Raw genomic sequence first — 15,687 nt, forward strand, 5'->3', positions numbered from 1 at the left:
CCTCAAACTACGGCCCGCAGGACGAATCCGGCCCGCCATGGCCATCCATCCGGCCCGCACCGCTGCTCGCTGCTCGTGCGCGCGCTCACTTGCTCACTTGGAGATGGTCTCTGAGCGAGCGAGCCGCCACCTGCCTCCCATATGCGCGTGCTCACCCCTGCCTCGCAGTGCGGGTGGGGCGGTGGTGGCTTGCTCACTCGGAGATGGTTTTGGACTCGCTGGGAGATCTCCAAACAAGCGAGCCACTGCCGCGTGCGCCCAATGCCACCTTGTGCACGCCTTACGGCACCTCACCGGCCCATGACTGTCACCGCAGCCTTTCAACCGGCCCCCTCTTGAAAAAGTTTGAGGACCGCTGATCTAGGCTGTGTACACTATTTGTTTCTACACTGTTTCCATGACAGTCTGTTGCTTAATAATTTCTAGTGACTGCTGAGTAGCATTTTCATTACTAAATTTTCCATGTCCTAACATAAAGTGGTGACATATAAAGCAAAGTGAAGCAAAATAATGCAATATTTTAATAAAATCCTTTGAAAGTGGAGATGTCTGAGCACATTGTAACGGCAAGTACTCTTAGACATTCATTGAGTGAAGTAGAAACTGATAGATAAAAAAATAGATACGACACAGCACTTTACATCAAATTATAAAGCATAGTGGGGTGTGTGTGTGTAAAGACTTCCTAGATAAAACATGCCCTTCAGTGAACACATGAGAGCATACGGCACAGAATAGTGCCACTTGTACACTGAGCCAGGACCAATCAGAAACAGGCAAAACTTCAAGCGGAAGCATTTCGATTTTTAACATCTATTTATGTTTCAAAATTTACACATCAATAAACTTGATGAACTTGAGTTGATGGAAGAAGAGATGTCTGAAGAAGAGATGTCATTGTGCAGACTTCTCTGTTGAAGTGGCAATAGTGTACAGCAGCCTTTCTTAAATGGGAGTTCCCCAGACCCTAGTGTTCCCCAAAAGGTAGCTTGGGGTTCAGTGAGAGATAATGAAATGTGTGTGTATGGAGGAGGAGGAGGAGGAGGAGGAGGATTACAATCGAATGCCACTTCATAGCCCATAGGGCTCTCTGGGTGGCTCACAATAAAACAGAAGCAATGCAAATTCATTTACAAAATATAATACTATAATCAAAACAATAATACAAAATACAATATTAATTATAGAGGCAATGCAGAAATCAAAACAGAAGTACTTGCCTATCCTTACACTAGGACCTTTCCTCATATCTTTTAACAAGGGTTTGCAAGGGTTTAGAAGGAAAAAAAATGGTAGTGAGAATCCTTTTGACCGGCTGGACTGCTGCTTTCTGTGTGCTTCCTGCTCATCCTTTCTTTCTGATTAGCAGTGTCCAGTCTTCCAGTGTTTTGGAATGGAAATAATTTGACATTAACATCCCCCCACACATACACACCAGTTATTTTCTTTAGGAAAGGGTCAGGAAAAGAGGTTTGCATAGTAACAAAAAACACCAGTAGCTGAAGTAGGGTTGTCTTTTAGTGAGAAACAGCTTAATGTTGTTATTTTTCCCAGAACACTACACTTTGCATTTTTTACGGTGAAAGATATGGAGAATGTGTTGTTGTGTCTGCATTCATATATGCATGTAAAAGAAATGATGCATCAATATAGCAATATTATAGGCAAATGACATGTTCTGTTGTGCATTATGAGTGAGAGCTGGAAGATACTGAGCTTTTAACAGTTCTTGTTTGCTAAATATAGTTTCAAAAATTGAATCAGCAGTAAAAGATGTACGTCTTCAATAGTTCAGCTAGAAAATACAGATTTCATGTATTTAAATATTCTCAAGAAGTTTCAAACTATAAGGATAAGCTGGGGATTTCTTCTGTTCATTCCTTGCAGATGTGCTGACATGTTTATCTTCCTTGCCTTCCAAATAATTTTTCTGTTTTTATTTTATTTTATTTTCTGCTTCTTGGTAAAGGAGTCAGTCACTGTCAACATAAAGTAAAGAAAGCCAGGCACTTTTTCCCTTTCGTCTTCTGTTCACATGAATCACCACCGAAGGGTACTGCACTGCTGCATTTTAGGCTGCCTGACTAATTCCAAGCTGAACAATACTAACCCTTTCAAAAGTTTTGTTCACCTGAGGCTGGAGCATGATTGTAAGCAGAGTTCCAAGAATTAATCTCTCCGAAATTTTGGACTTCCACACACCGATCCTTCCCCCACCCTTTGGTCCCTCAGTAAGTCACAGGAAATACCTGCAGTGTTGTGGATGATGGAGCCTTTGTAGCAGAGTGCTATGGAGGCATTACAAGTATAGCCAGTGGCGATGCTCTCCAAACCCTACACTCAGTGGCCTGCTTAGGCCGACGCATTCTTGGACCCCTGGTACAGCATGCAGTGGAATGTGATAGAATAGCCACTGTGAAAGTATATTGAGTTAACTTACATTAGTCAGTGATGGGGGCAATGCTGGCTGCTGCGTGTAGAACAAAGGCTTGTGCAGGCATTACTGTTTGGCATTTTCTTTGGAATAGATGGAATCTATTCCCTGTTAGGGGAGAGAGGAGACCTATTCTAACACATGAATATCTCTGAAAGAAGAAAACCAAAGCACAGCTAGCCTGGCATGTGGTAAGCATACATCGAACGTGCCTCTATTGAATAGATACTTGCAGCATGGCACCTTTTGGTATGCTACATAGAATGTTTTGTGTTGTGTTGGTGTAATAAAATACAGAATAGGAATGGTATTTAGTAACTTAAGCCTCAAGGTTGTTTGCATGTAGGCTTAATTCATTCTTTGGTGGGACAGGTGGGGTGGGGTGGTAGTGGAAGCTGAAGCCATTGCTGTTACAGTCAAAAGTGTACCAACTTAGTTTCCTTATTTTCAAACTTCAATGAAGTTAGAATTACTAGGTGGTTGTTTGCTTGCATTTTGACACATGCAGTGAGAAACAGAGATGCTGGATTCCAGTAAGCACCCTTTATTTCCTCCACCTCATCCGATCTCTTTTGAATTTGGCATGTAAGATGACTGCAGTTCATTTTGCTGTTCTGTTTGGCTTACCTGTGATTTTAATACTGTATTTTCCCATTTCTTTCCCCTTTTCTCTCTGTCCCTCCCCTTCCCTCCCCCTGCTGTTTTATCTCTCTTTGCATGCCACCTGGATCAACAGATGAAATTAGTGGGGACGGTAATATGTGGTTATATATTTTTTAGTCTGTGTGTCACTAACATGCTATTTGCAGGTCCTAGTCTCATCTGCTACTAAAGTAGTTTTTAGTGGAGCAAACCAGATGTAGACCAGCTTGTATTACAGATTTCTATTGCACAATATCACACTTCTGGAACAAAGTGCACTGAAAGCAATCTGCAACTGAGAGGCATACTAATCCTTTTACTGAATGTGTGGCATTGTGCACCTGACTTCTGCCACCTTCTTGTCTGTAAATACGCTGTATCTTAACTCATTGTTTGATATCACAACACTTGCCTTGCCTCTGGCAGCTGATGATACAGAGCAAAATGGAGAAGAAATGGTGCTGTGTCGTATTAGAATGCACGGAGGGCAAAAACGTTTAGTTGCCAGTCCAGTTTGGCTCTGAAAGCCTGGGATGTCCTTTCCCCCACCTTCCCCCAAAGCTTGTATGCTGAGCCTGAAGTGTGTCAGCAATGGCAATATTTAAATTAGATGCATTTGTGACTTCTGGAGTGATGCTGAAAACCTGTTTGCTTGTTTTTTAAGCGATGATGTTTGTCTTGCTGCAGCTGAGAATACTTAAGTACAAGCCAACAAGTGGCTCGGAGTGAAATATAGAACATCATCTGGTGAATAATGGTATTCCTCTAGATAAGGCTGCTTCCATAAAGCCGGCCCTCTTTGCTGATGCTGGGTGGCCTGGCCTTCTGATCTGGTCCCATGGCTTTGCAAGTTCCCTTGTCAATGACTTGCAAATTGAAGCACTTGAATTACTTTTCTCAGACATACATTACCATGGAAAACTAAATGTCTCCTTTCCAGTAAACGTGACTAGCTTCCCTTGCATGGACAAACATGAGTCCTGCAATATATAGAAGGGAAAAGTAAGAAAGTGAGGAGCAAATTGGTTGACCGATCTCCTACCCTCCTCACTGTTTGATATGGACTAATTTCAGTTCTACAAGCTTCTTTATCATCCTTCAAATGTTCAACATATAATTATTTTGATGAGTCTGCAGTGGTGTTGTCTAAGGCGATATGGTGCTTTGGGCTTGTTTATTCTTTGAAAAGGGGGATTATGATTGCCACCAAAAAGCAGCTGTGGTTTCATTTTTTCCTGTGATGGGATGTAGAGACTAGCTGCAAGATCTGGTTATACCTTTTCTCTCCCTGTGTCTCTGCATAGTGTCCCCCAATGCAGACAGAGGAAAAAGCCCAAAACAGACCTGCAAAGCCACTTTATGACTAGATAAGGTCATTTACAAACCATCTAGAGACATTTTTGTTGCTGGGTGGTGTGCTGAGCATGCTTTGAATCATTTTGATTCTGACACAGAATCTACTAAAACACAGATGATTTCTCTTCACAGTGCCTAGGGAAGGTAACTTGCACAGCTTTTAAAAATGCTTTTATCTGGAAAATGCTACATGCTCAGGATTGTGCAAAGTTAAGCTTTACAGAGCCATAATCCTATTTGACTATTGCATCCTATTGCCATAACACCAAATCCACTTACTTATGAGGGCCATGAATACTGCTACCACTACTATTTACAGTTTATTCATTGGCAGCAGCACTAAATAATATATCACTGATGGTCTTAACAGGGAAGGGAAGGGAAGAGGTGGTTTTTTATTCTATGTGTCATGTTGGTAGATTGCCCTACCACTAAGGAGCTCTGGTGTTAAATGGGCAGTTTTATATTTACAACAGCGCTTTTATTGAGGCTTGGCTGAGAAAGCCCAGGGCTACCCAGTGAGCTTCATGACTGAGAAGGAGTCTGGTTTTCTTGTGTGCAGTCATTAGGTTTTAGCTGCTACACTATATTGGAAGAAAAGAATGTCAAATAGAATGGGAAAAGCTCTAGCAGTCATGCTTTAATATGCTCTGGACATGAATTAGAGCTTGGAGTTTCTAGTGAGAGCCATAGAGGGCAGATTTGGGAGAGAAGAGGTGATGAGAGTGGTAAGATTTGGCAATAACTCATGAGGTGGGGATAAGTTCTTGTCTTGAACGTGTGATGTGAGGTGGGGAGGGGATTCTGCTATCTCTTGAGTAGCAAAAAATTATGTGAGAAAGCAGAACTTGGATGGGAAAACTTAGCTTTGTCTTCAACATGTTCAAGATGGAACATGAATGGAATATTCGAGAGGAAGTGTCACTGTGACACCGATTAGTGATGGAAAGAACATGAGAAGTCAAATAAGATGTATAAATAATTAACGTAGTGGAATTAGCTGAAACTGTGAGAACAAGTGGACTTTGAGGATAGAGGAAGTGGGTCAAAATCTGTTATGGCCAGTAGGAGAAAGAAAGAGCAAGTCTCTTGAGGTGGCAGAGGAAGAATGGTTAGAATTAGTAGAGAAGAAGGAAAGGTACTTGCTCCAAAAGCCCGTGATTGAGCATGATTTAAGAAGAACAGAACATTCAGTGGTTGAATCCAGCAGATCAGTTGAGGAGAAAAGGGACTTTACTTGTTGCCATCTAATGCAAAATGTGGACAAGTATATGTATAGCACTCTTGATTTTGAATGCTTCTCACTAAACACAACAGGAATTGAAAAGTGGTTGAAACCCACTTACGTGTTTAGTGCAAGAGTACAACACCATGTACACTATTGTGTACTCTTCACATTTAATAACACCATAGTTTTACTATTTGGGGGTATCATGGTAGGAGGGTATCCTTGTAGGAGTGAGGAGGAGCTTTTGGGATTGACAGTTGGAAGCAGGGAAGAGATTAGGAGAAACTGGAGTCTGAGAGACAGTAAAGAATTGCATACTTTTATTCCTTGCAGGAAAAAGTGGAATATAAATATATTACATAAATACTAGTATCAAAGACCTGTTGGGGCATTACGCTCAAACAGAATGTGGAAGCACATGTCAGGGGCACAGGGCCTATCCTTGCATTTGATCTTATTGGGTTGAATGGCAAGGCCTGAAAAGGGTGTGCGGATACTACTAAAAGAGTTCCCAAATGCTTCAGGGATTCTGCCAGGGTTAAACATGAGCAGGAGCCCCTTCAAACTTTCTTACTCATGTTTAACCCTGGCAGAATCCCTGAAGCATTTGTAGGGAGGCTGCGGACTAATAAGTAATTAAAATAGTAGCTTCTGGACTCTGTCTCAATGTGATGTTGTCCATGCTCTTTTAAACAGTATGGAACAGAAGAACACATGTTTTAAGAATTATGTAAATCCATAGAGGAGGCATCATAGTTTAATAATGGAAGTGCACACTTGGAGTATATATACTCCAGGTTCAGTCCTTGGCAATTCAAGTTAAGAGGCAGGAAAACCTCCCACTATATCCTAAAGACCCAGGAAAAGCATTGGCAGGAATGGGCTTGGCTTGGTATGGTCACCCAAAGAAGATCTTTAAAAACATGCTTGCTACTTAGCATTAGTTAATAACTGATTGTACAATTTTAAATGAATTTTAATATCCTAGACAAAATGGATATACAGCTAAATTAAAATCAGAATTTGCTGGAAAAAGACTCCTGTTGCTTTAAGGTACTTGCAAGAAAAGAAAAGGAAAAAAAAAGAGAAGAAGCAAGGACTTATTAGATTGCCAGGCTGTAACAAAGCACAGACTTTTGCTGCTGTGAATCCTGCATCCTCAGTGTATACAACCTTCAAAGTTCATCCTTGCTTGCACTGTATAAATGCCTTTTCATTATTATCTTTTCCTGCCTCCAAATCCATTGGCTTGTAGTGGGGTTCATGGCAGGAAATTTTCTTTTGATGATACGGATAGGAATTATTCATATTTTGTCTAATAGATCTAAACAGAGAACTGTCTACTGCTTAATAAAAGATACATTCAGTTTCTGTCGCTAACCATTCAAAAACAAGTCTGTGTAGTGTAACACAGGCAATGAGGTAATCTGAGTTTCCATGAATAACTTTCACATTGGGAGGATTTAGTCATGATGGCCTAAGCAGATTTATATAGAGGTGAAAAGGTTGCAGGTTTTTGTGTTTTTACGTGGGAAATGGGGGCATTTACCATCTCTCAAGTTGCAGTTTGGTCTTCTTGAAACTCTCCTGATTCCTTCCTTTCAGAAACTGATGATTATGCAGAGATTATAGATGAAGAAGATACTTACACCATGCCTTCAAGTAAGTAAAGTTACTAATTGTGAAGGATTTTGTATCCATAAAGAACAACTGCAATCAACAAATGACTTAATGAGACACATCTGTAGTAATGCCATTTTCAGCCCATTGGGTCTAGTGGCCTTAATGTTTAGGAAACTTGGGGGTCATAGAATGAAGATATCCGAATGCCATATGGGCAAGGTTGTGCTTTGTGAGCTTGTTTCCTGAAACAAAGTTTTTAATTTGTTAGGCAGTTACATTGATCCGTAGAAATTAGAAATACATAGCATCTGCTTAGAAATTGTTCTTAATGAAATATTTCAGTTGTCAAGTAATGTGAGCGTTAAAATGTATGGACAGAAGCTTCACATGTTGCTGGCTTGTAATGTTTCTGTTGGCAGTGCAGGATTTATCCGTTAAATGTTTTCCCTAGACACACATAAAGGGATGTATGAGGGAAGAAGCCTTCCTCTCATGCTATGTTAAAATGTATAATGACTAATTTGGGGAGCATTTATTGGCGTTAAACCTCCCAACTTCAGTCTGAAATAGTACAGTCCACTGTCAGAGAGCATTACTTCAGTGGGGCTTTATTGTGACTGCATTAGCTCTTAATTTAGTGAGGACAGGTGGAACCTGCAACTAGGGATGTCTGAGAACAGATTTCTGACCATTAGACCAGCAGATTCCACACCCGAAGAGTGGGTTTTTCTGGATTCTGTGGACCATTTTTAACTTTGGGGTGGATTTGTGCTAATGCACATGTTTATTGATGCAGAAGAAGAATAAAGTTCTCTTACTTCCCTGAAAAAGATATGATTCAGTCAGTGAGCAGACAGTGAAATGAAAAGCCCCGGATGATCCACAAAATACAAATGGGACAGATTTTACAATATTGAGTGCTCCTGTTTCAGAATTTCGGTTCACCATTGTATTCCCTCACCACCTGCTCTTCATAACAGTTAGTCAGCATTCCATAGCCACTGAGCGTGCTCAGTCCACATTGGGCCATGGGCGGTCATTCTCCCTTGTGATTGCTTTTATTTTTCTGAAAACTTTGTTCTTTTCTGGGGCCTCATTCTACTTCCCACTTTTATGTGGATCATGCTGTTTTGTCTTCAATTTAGATGAGGGACTGCCTGGGAACAACTGTAAACCATGCATTCTTGCCATGAGAACAAACTGCAGTAATTTCCACTTCCTCTATCTGGTGATTGACAGCTTCCACCATCAGTTTTGAATAAAATGCTCTTATAACCAGACTTGGGAAGAACATCAGAAACGATAGTTAGAATAAACCACGGCTTTGAGCATCCAGATGTAATGAAAAACTGGAGCTATTCAGAACTGAAAGTGGAGGCTGTAATTCTGCTCACCTCACACATGAAAGAAGAACTAGAAAATGCAAGACTGTGCATTGTATATCAAATGGGCATATAATAGGGAATACTACTAGAGGAAAAACGTAATTGAATGGTTCTTTGAGGCTTGGCTGAAGCCAATGAGAAAAGATAACCACACACTGCATATAACAGCCCTATCCAAAAGCCTCCTTTAGCTTACAGAAAAAGACTGGAATAGGTGTTACAGCTGACGTCCTTGCATGTACAATGTTACAAAGATGGTGATAAAAAAGAAATATAGATGTCATACTTTGGGAACCCTCACTAACTTAAAGCAAGAAGTGTATGCTTCCCCTCTCAATATTAAAAATATTTTTCCGAATGTATTCTGAATTTCAAGAAGCAGTTTCTAAGCAAGTGTTTGATTTTTCTCTTAATTGCACTGCAGAAAGCTATGGAATAGATGAAGGTAACAGGAGATCCCTTTCATAATCTCTGTGCTTGCAACTTTGGAATGATGTGTTTTATTTATTCTTTTTAAAGAATGTTGACTCTCTATTAATAAAGTGTTGTGCAGTTAAGCTGATATATCTGATAGCTTTGGGATTTTAAAGAGGAAAATGCATTAAAAAGATTGTAGGCCACTACAAGCCTATTTTTTATAGTGTCAGCCATTCTAACTTTGTCTTACAAACAATGATGTAAATGTAGTGTTCCGGCATAATGAATGAATCTAGAAAGCCACTGTTCTTCTTGGAAATAAGCAGTTTTGTAATGAAATAGGTAAATAAAGCATATTCTGAAGTCAGTTTTGCATTAAATAGCGGAATATTTTAGTATTGCTTTTCATTTAATAAATATGCTGTTCCTTTTCCCATCCTTCCGCACACCTCTTTGAAAATACTCTTGGCTGATCTGCTGCTTCACAGTGCAATCCTATACATGTTTACGCAGAAATAATTTCCACTGTGTTTAGTGAAGTTTACTCCCAGGGACATGTTCATAGGATTACAGTGTCAGGCACCAAAATATCATCCAGTGGAGAGCTCTTAAACATACTGCTAACGCATATAATCTAGGCTACTTACATTTCTTTCCATGTGATCCCATAGGTCATAACCAAATTAAGGTATTTTAATTACATTTATTGCATTAATATGACTAAACAAATTGGAACTAATTCAGTATCTTTGGATTCCACAACACCTTTTTCAGGGTTTTCATCCAAACAGTTGTTTAAGAGGTTTCCACTTTACAGACAGTATTTGTATTGATTGCGTGTAGCAAACTCCAATCTGTTTTTCAAATGCCGGTCTTTTGTGAGAGCTAGTACTGAGTATTGCATTGTATTCCAATAGCCAGGGATTACGAAATTCAGAGAGAACGGATTGAACTGGGACGCTGCATTGGCGAAGGGCAGTTTGGAGACGTTCACCAAGGAGTTTACGTGACCCCAGTAGGTATCCTTAATGTTCTCATGCTTTTCACAGTTCTCTCCCCTCTGTCTTCTGCTGTCTGCTAAAGAACATTGTTTGGTGTGTTGTATACTACCAAAAGAACACAGTTGCAAAAGGGTCCCACCATGGGAACTGAATGGAGCCCACTGTTCTCTTTTGGATTTTGACCTGGGAAACGAAAAGCTACTTTCCCTCATGTACTTAAATGGCTTAAATGGGGTGAGTTGTGGGAAGTCAGTCCTTTGTTTATAGAATATGGAATAGAATTCTTTATTATTTTAGAAGCCTTCACATGATAGTGATTTAACATGCTGTCCCATTCTGCTGGTACCAGAAAGACAGACAGACAGATCAATGATGGAAATTCATATTCTTTTAAATTTGGGTCATCTTATGTGAGAGAAATCTGAATTAATTAATTGGGTTTTTTTTTTAAGTGCCCTGAAAATCTTTCCTATTCTATGGTAGACTTTTGCAATTCGTTCAGGTAGCAGTATGTATGCTTGGTGCTACAGTATAAAATGGAAAATGGAAAACTCCTCAAGCATAAATAAATAGAACATAGAAACAGAGCGCGTCAGAAGGGGCCTCCCGGGCCATCTAGTCTCACCCCCGGCGCTGCTCATGACATGCCCACCATGTGCATGTCCAGCCTGTCCTTGAACATCCTCACCAATGGGGCCTCAACCACCTCCTGTGGATGCCCATTCCATACCCTCGGGGTCCTGACTGTCAGGAAGGACTTCCTGGCATACAAATTGAACCTGGGTTCCCTGAGCTTTGTGCCATTGGAGTACATCCTGCCTTCCTCTGCAGGGGAAAACAGGTCTCTACCCACCTCCGTGTGCCACCCCCTCACAAACCTGTATGTCGCCAAGAGATCCCCTTGGAGTCTCTTCTTCTCCAGGCTGGAAAGCCCCAGTTCCCTCAGTCTCGCCTTAACATGAATTTGATGTTCCATAATAATGAGGAATTAGATATGTAATACCTAATACATGACAAATCTATTTCAGTACATTGGAAAATAGATGTAATTATGGGGAACAGAGGCCATATCTAGTGCAATTCCTTCCAGACTTTAGAGGTGGTAGGTATGAGTAGAGTTTGGAGTTAGAGTGTGTGTGGTAGAGAGGAATTTTTCATGATGCTTTAAAAGGCACTCCAGCTTCTCATTTCCTTCCTTGAAATCTGGTTAACCAAAGGGATTGATTGAAACGTTGAAAAGCTGACTGTTAAATCAAGTGGTAGAATTGGTGTTCTTGAGTCACCTCAAATATGGAGAATGGTGGATCGGACATCACATGCTTTGAGCCTGGCAGGAGCTGGGGAGAGACTATAATGAGGAGAGGGCAGTCATTCCTGTAAAAACATACTCTGTACTTGCTCACATGTGCTTTTCTGTAGGAAAAATATTCTGTTCCAGGAATATTATTGAAAACATGACCTGTATAATTGGATACAAATTCAGGTGTGTGGTTATAGGGGAGATAGTAAATGGAGTGCTTCTCTACAACACTGAGCAGGGAGGGATTGTAAAAATACATTCATTTTTTATTAAAAAAATTGCCAAAAGTGAAATGGTGTATGGAAGGAGGTAGACTGTGCTCTCTAATTGAAGTTTGCTTTTAAGTAGAGGTAGGGTCAGTGTTGAATTTGTAAAGGGAAAGGTGCTAGGACTTGAATTCATGTGGGAAATATGGCATCACTTTTATAAAACCTGCTTCTTAATTGTAAATGTGAGGAGACTGCCTGAAGTTTGTTCAATAGGGAGTGGGGAATGACTGTGCAAGAGGATTCTATTACTTAATTGAAGAATTCTCTGTTGTTGATTGATTAACTGACAGCTCTTTAGTTAATGGCTTCTTATAATGTTTCAGGTTTTCACATTTCTAAAGATTAATGGTCACAGAAGCTATACCTGTCTTTCCTTATATACTTGGTAGCTTCATCACTGGTTTTTCATATGCAGTTATCTGCCTGCCTGCAGCTGCACTCCTGTCTTCTCGGGATTGTGTGCCTAAGCCTTTCTGCTGAGCTAGCAGACTCTTCACTTGGCTTCATTGCTCACACATGAGCATATCTCTTTCATCTATGAAAAAGTGAAGAATATGCAGCTTTCAATGTCACTGCAGACAACAATCTTGGATTGTGATATTTGTAATTTGGAATGCAATATTGCTATATTATACAGATATTACTGTAATATTTTAAAATACTCCCTTAATAGGTATTTTGTGACTGATTATGTAAGAAAAAAATAATAATGACATACCTTTTCAGCATCTCCCAGAGTTTCCCATTTTAGGTCTGGGACCCTGCATGTTTATACTCTGGATGGTCCCATTAATAATGTAAAGGTATATTTAAGTGGTGGCAAGAAGTAGAAACATGGAATGTTTCAGCAGCTGCCATTTTTCTTAATTCCTATACCATGCAATACATGCTTAACAGTATTTTGATCTGCTGCAAAACAATTAAAGCTACTTACATGTAGTACCTCCTTTAAAGAGCATCACCAATGTATCTGAATTACCTGAAATAATCTAGATGAATATAACTTAACATGATTTTTGCAAAAATTCTCTCCCATATCTGTAGGTTACATATCTTAATAAGTGCCTATGTGATCTTCATGTCTATAGTGTGGCTTTTCTGTCTTACAGGAAAACCCCGCCTTGGCAGTAGCAATCAAAACATGTAAAAACTGTACCTCAGACAGCGTGAGAGAAAAATTCTTACAAGAAGCCTGTAAGTCATGAAATCTCTTCCTCTTGTTCACATCCTAAGCAAGTTTAGGGTGGCAACACAAAGTGTGTGGGCAAAAAATGTAGGATTCCCTTAGAATCCTGGGGTTCCTGGCATTTATTCACTGATCTGGTTGTGAAACAAAGTGTTCTAGCCTTCATGCTTTGCTAAAGTGACATTGAATGTGTAGCAACAGTAAATGCTAACTTCTAGGAGGCAGGGGCATGTAAATAAATACCCCAAAGCATTATGAGGTTTGACATTAATAAGCTGTCCATGGCCTTCTTGTGTCATTTAGGTTATGGTCCTATAGATGCTTACCTGGCAATGCATCTCATTCAATTTAATAGGTTGTACTTCTGAGTAGACATGTAAAGGACAGCACGGATCATCTCCTTATTTCAGGGTACTTGCTCGGCTGAACTTTTTTTTTTTAATGCTCGAGTAATAATTCTAAAATGCAGCTTTCCCCACATTTCATGCAAGTGGCTCACTATATTAACACTCTGGATTACTTGTGAAGTGTGTCGCTTTTTCCTAGTCCTTTTTGTCCTCACAACATTTTTGTTACTTCATCAAGATTCACATTTCATGGGTGAGGAACTAAATCTGTGGCAACCCGGAAACTGAATCGCATCGCTGGATTTGCACAGAACTTAGACATTACATGTCTGTGGCTTCCAGAAAGGGGCCTGGACTTCTTCACAAGCAATAATATAATTTAATGAGTGAGCAGAGCAGTAACACCAGTATATCTCAGAATAGTCTCCATTTCCAAAAGCTATTTTTCTGCTCTTTCAGCACATCCAGTTTTTAAAAGTTTGGCTACCATTTGGAAAGGGTCAAATTAATGTTTTTATTAATTTTATGTATCTGTTGGAAATCATTCCGATCTCTTTCTTCCAAAGCAGCAGTGCTCACAAAAAGCTTTCCATTTATATAACAGATAATACAGATCACAGCAGGCTGTCATGGACTGGGTCACCAAACTCCTGTCCTCAGCAATGTCAACTCCTTGTCCTCTGAGGAATAGGCTTCAGAGTTAATGGGAGAGGATTTTGCCTGGAATGGTGTCATAGGTCTTACCAGGACTCAATTCTCCAGAAGGACCTAGGAGGTCACTCCCTGCATTCAGAGACGGTTGTATTATCACCCCCAAATTCTGAACTCAAGCAATGAGGATAGTAGCATGACACGGCTGCATTCATCCCATCCCATCCCATCCCATCCCAAGATTGCTGAAACAGGCCAAGCCTTTTTAAAAGAGTCCAAGCCCCAGTCTGCAGGGAAACCGCGCCTAAATCCGGCTTTACTTTATTTCACTCCTGCTCTGTTCCTTGTTGGAGAAAGGTCCAAAGAAACCTATCTGGCTTCCAGTACCAGCATCGCTCATATCTTTCCATGGCCTAATCTTAAAAGTTGACCTTGCTGACCATTCCTAAATGCTGACCTTGTGGGGAAAAACTCAGTTCGTAGGTGGACTCTGCAGTTCAAGGCTCACCGTCAATGAACCATGCTGAACCCTCATCGAGTCAGGTGCCGGACAGGAGATTGGGCCAGTGCACATGTGATGCTGCTGTGTGAGGATTTGGGAATGAGTGGAAGGCAGGGGCCACCCACCTCCATCCATAGGTTATTCAGTGTGATGAAACAGCAGCAGCACTGGGGGATAAACAACAGTAATGCGAGTGTGCTAATCACCCTCACTGGGCTGATTCAATATGAATGGGCTGAGTTGAGTAAGGAGTGGTTGCGTAAAAGTGGAAGTCACTCTCTCTCTTCCCCACTTGTGCATAACAGTCCATGATGACAGCCAGCTGTAGATATATGCAAATCCAGTTTTAAAGTGTGTGTTAATGTGTTCACTGCACATGTATAGTGTTGGTCTGTGGGTTTTTTTTGGGGGGGGGGGAATTTCTGCCCCTAGTTTTTACAATGGAATTTCCTGAAGTTTCTGTATAAACTTAACCTATAATAAAATACTGTTAATTCATGTTATCAGACCACCAAGCTCCTCAAAGCAATGAAACAGTAAAACCATAACATCGTAAAAATAGAATGTTATTTAGAAACATGCCAAGTAAAATTTTAAAAGCCCCAAATATTGGTAAAACAATGCCATTTTTACTTGGAAGGGATGGAACTGACCTGACCTCCACTGGGAGGTAGTTTCCCACAGGCTTATGTACTCACCAGCATACCCTCTCCTAGTAGCAGGACACAGGGCAGGGTCTCTGAGGAACATCTCAAATAAAAGGCAGACTGATATGGAATAAAGTGGTCTCTCAGATACCCTGAGCCAATGCTGTTCAACGCTTTTTTGAGCTTGGAAATTAACTGGAAGCCAGGGCATTTAATTCAAGACTAGCAATCATTTAGAGAATATTTATGGCTAGATCAGCCTTGGCTTAGGAAAGCGCTGGTTAAACTTGCAGCTGGCCTCAGTAGCCACCTGACCTTCCAGGAAGAATCCTGAGTTCAGGAGTGCTCCCAGGTTGGGAACCTGTTCCTACAGAAAGTACGTAATTCCATCCAGAACAACTGCATCTTAGCTTTGTTTGTCTCCCATCAAAGAGCCTGGACTGAGCCTCAGCTTGCCAGAGCACACCCGGCCTAGATGGGAGATTGTGATTTTTCTTTTTATGCAGGCTTTTAATTTCCATATTTCAATGTTTGATTTTGGCTTCTAGTCTCTGTGCTGTGTGCAGACAATACTGCTTTTGTCTAAGATATTTTAACGTGTTTTTGCTGGTTCTTAATACTGTACTCTGCGTCATGAATCTGTTGAATTGCAATGCTGATGTGCTACACACAAATATACTGAATAAGCCAGTAGCTTAA

At 40.5% G+C, this 15,687-nt stretch overlaps 1 protein-coding gene across 14 annotated transcripts in view; it reads left to right on the forward strand.

Moving 5' to 3' along the window:
* Positions 1-15,687, forward strand: part of PTK2 (protein tyrosine kinase 2) — a 235,638-nt gene that overhangs the window by 173,316 nt on the left and 46,635 nt on the right. For 10 of the 14 annotated variants that reach the window (XM_044452826.1, XM_044452827.1, XM_044452828.1 and 7 more), the window contains 4 exons: positions 3,171-3,188; positions 7,266-7,322; positions 10,003-10,100; positions 12,765-12,849. In XM_044452826.1, coding sequence (XP_044308761.1) covers positions 3,171-3,188; positions 7,266-7,322; positions 10,003-10,100; positions 12,765-12,849 — 258 coding nt within the window. Of the gene's footprint in view, positions 1-1,969; positions 2,054-3,170; positions 3,189-7,265; positions 7,323-10,002; positions 10,101-12,764; positions 12,850-15,687 lie in introns of all 14 variants that reach the window. The other 4 variants (XM_044452822.1, XM_044452824.1, XM_044452825.1 and 1 more) reach the window with 2 other exon arrangements.

This window comes from Varanus komodoensis, unplaced genomic scaffold, assembly GCF_004798865.1.
Source record: "Varanus komodoensis strain SLA01 unplaced genomic scaffold, ASM479886v1 scaffold75, whole genome shotgun sequence".
Lineage (NCBI taxonomy): Eukaryota > Metazoa > Chordata > Lepidosauria > Squamata > Varanidae > Varanus > Varanus komodoensis.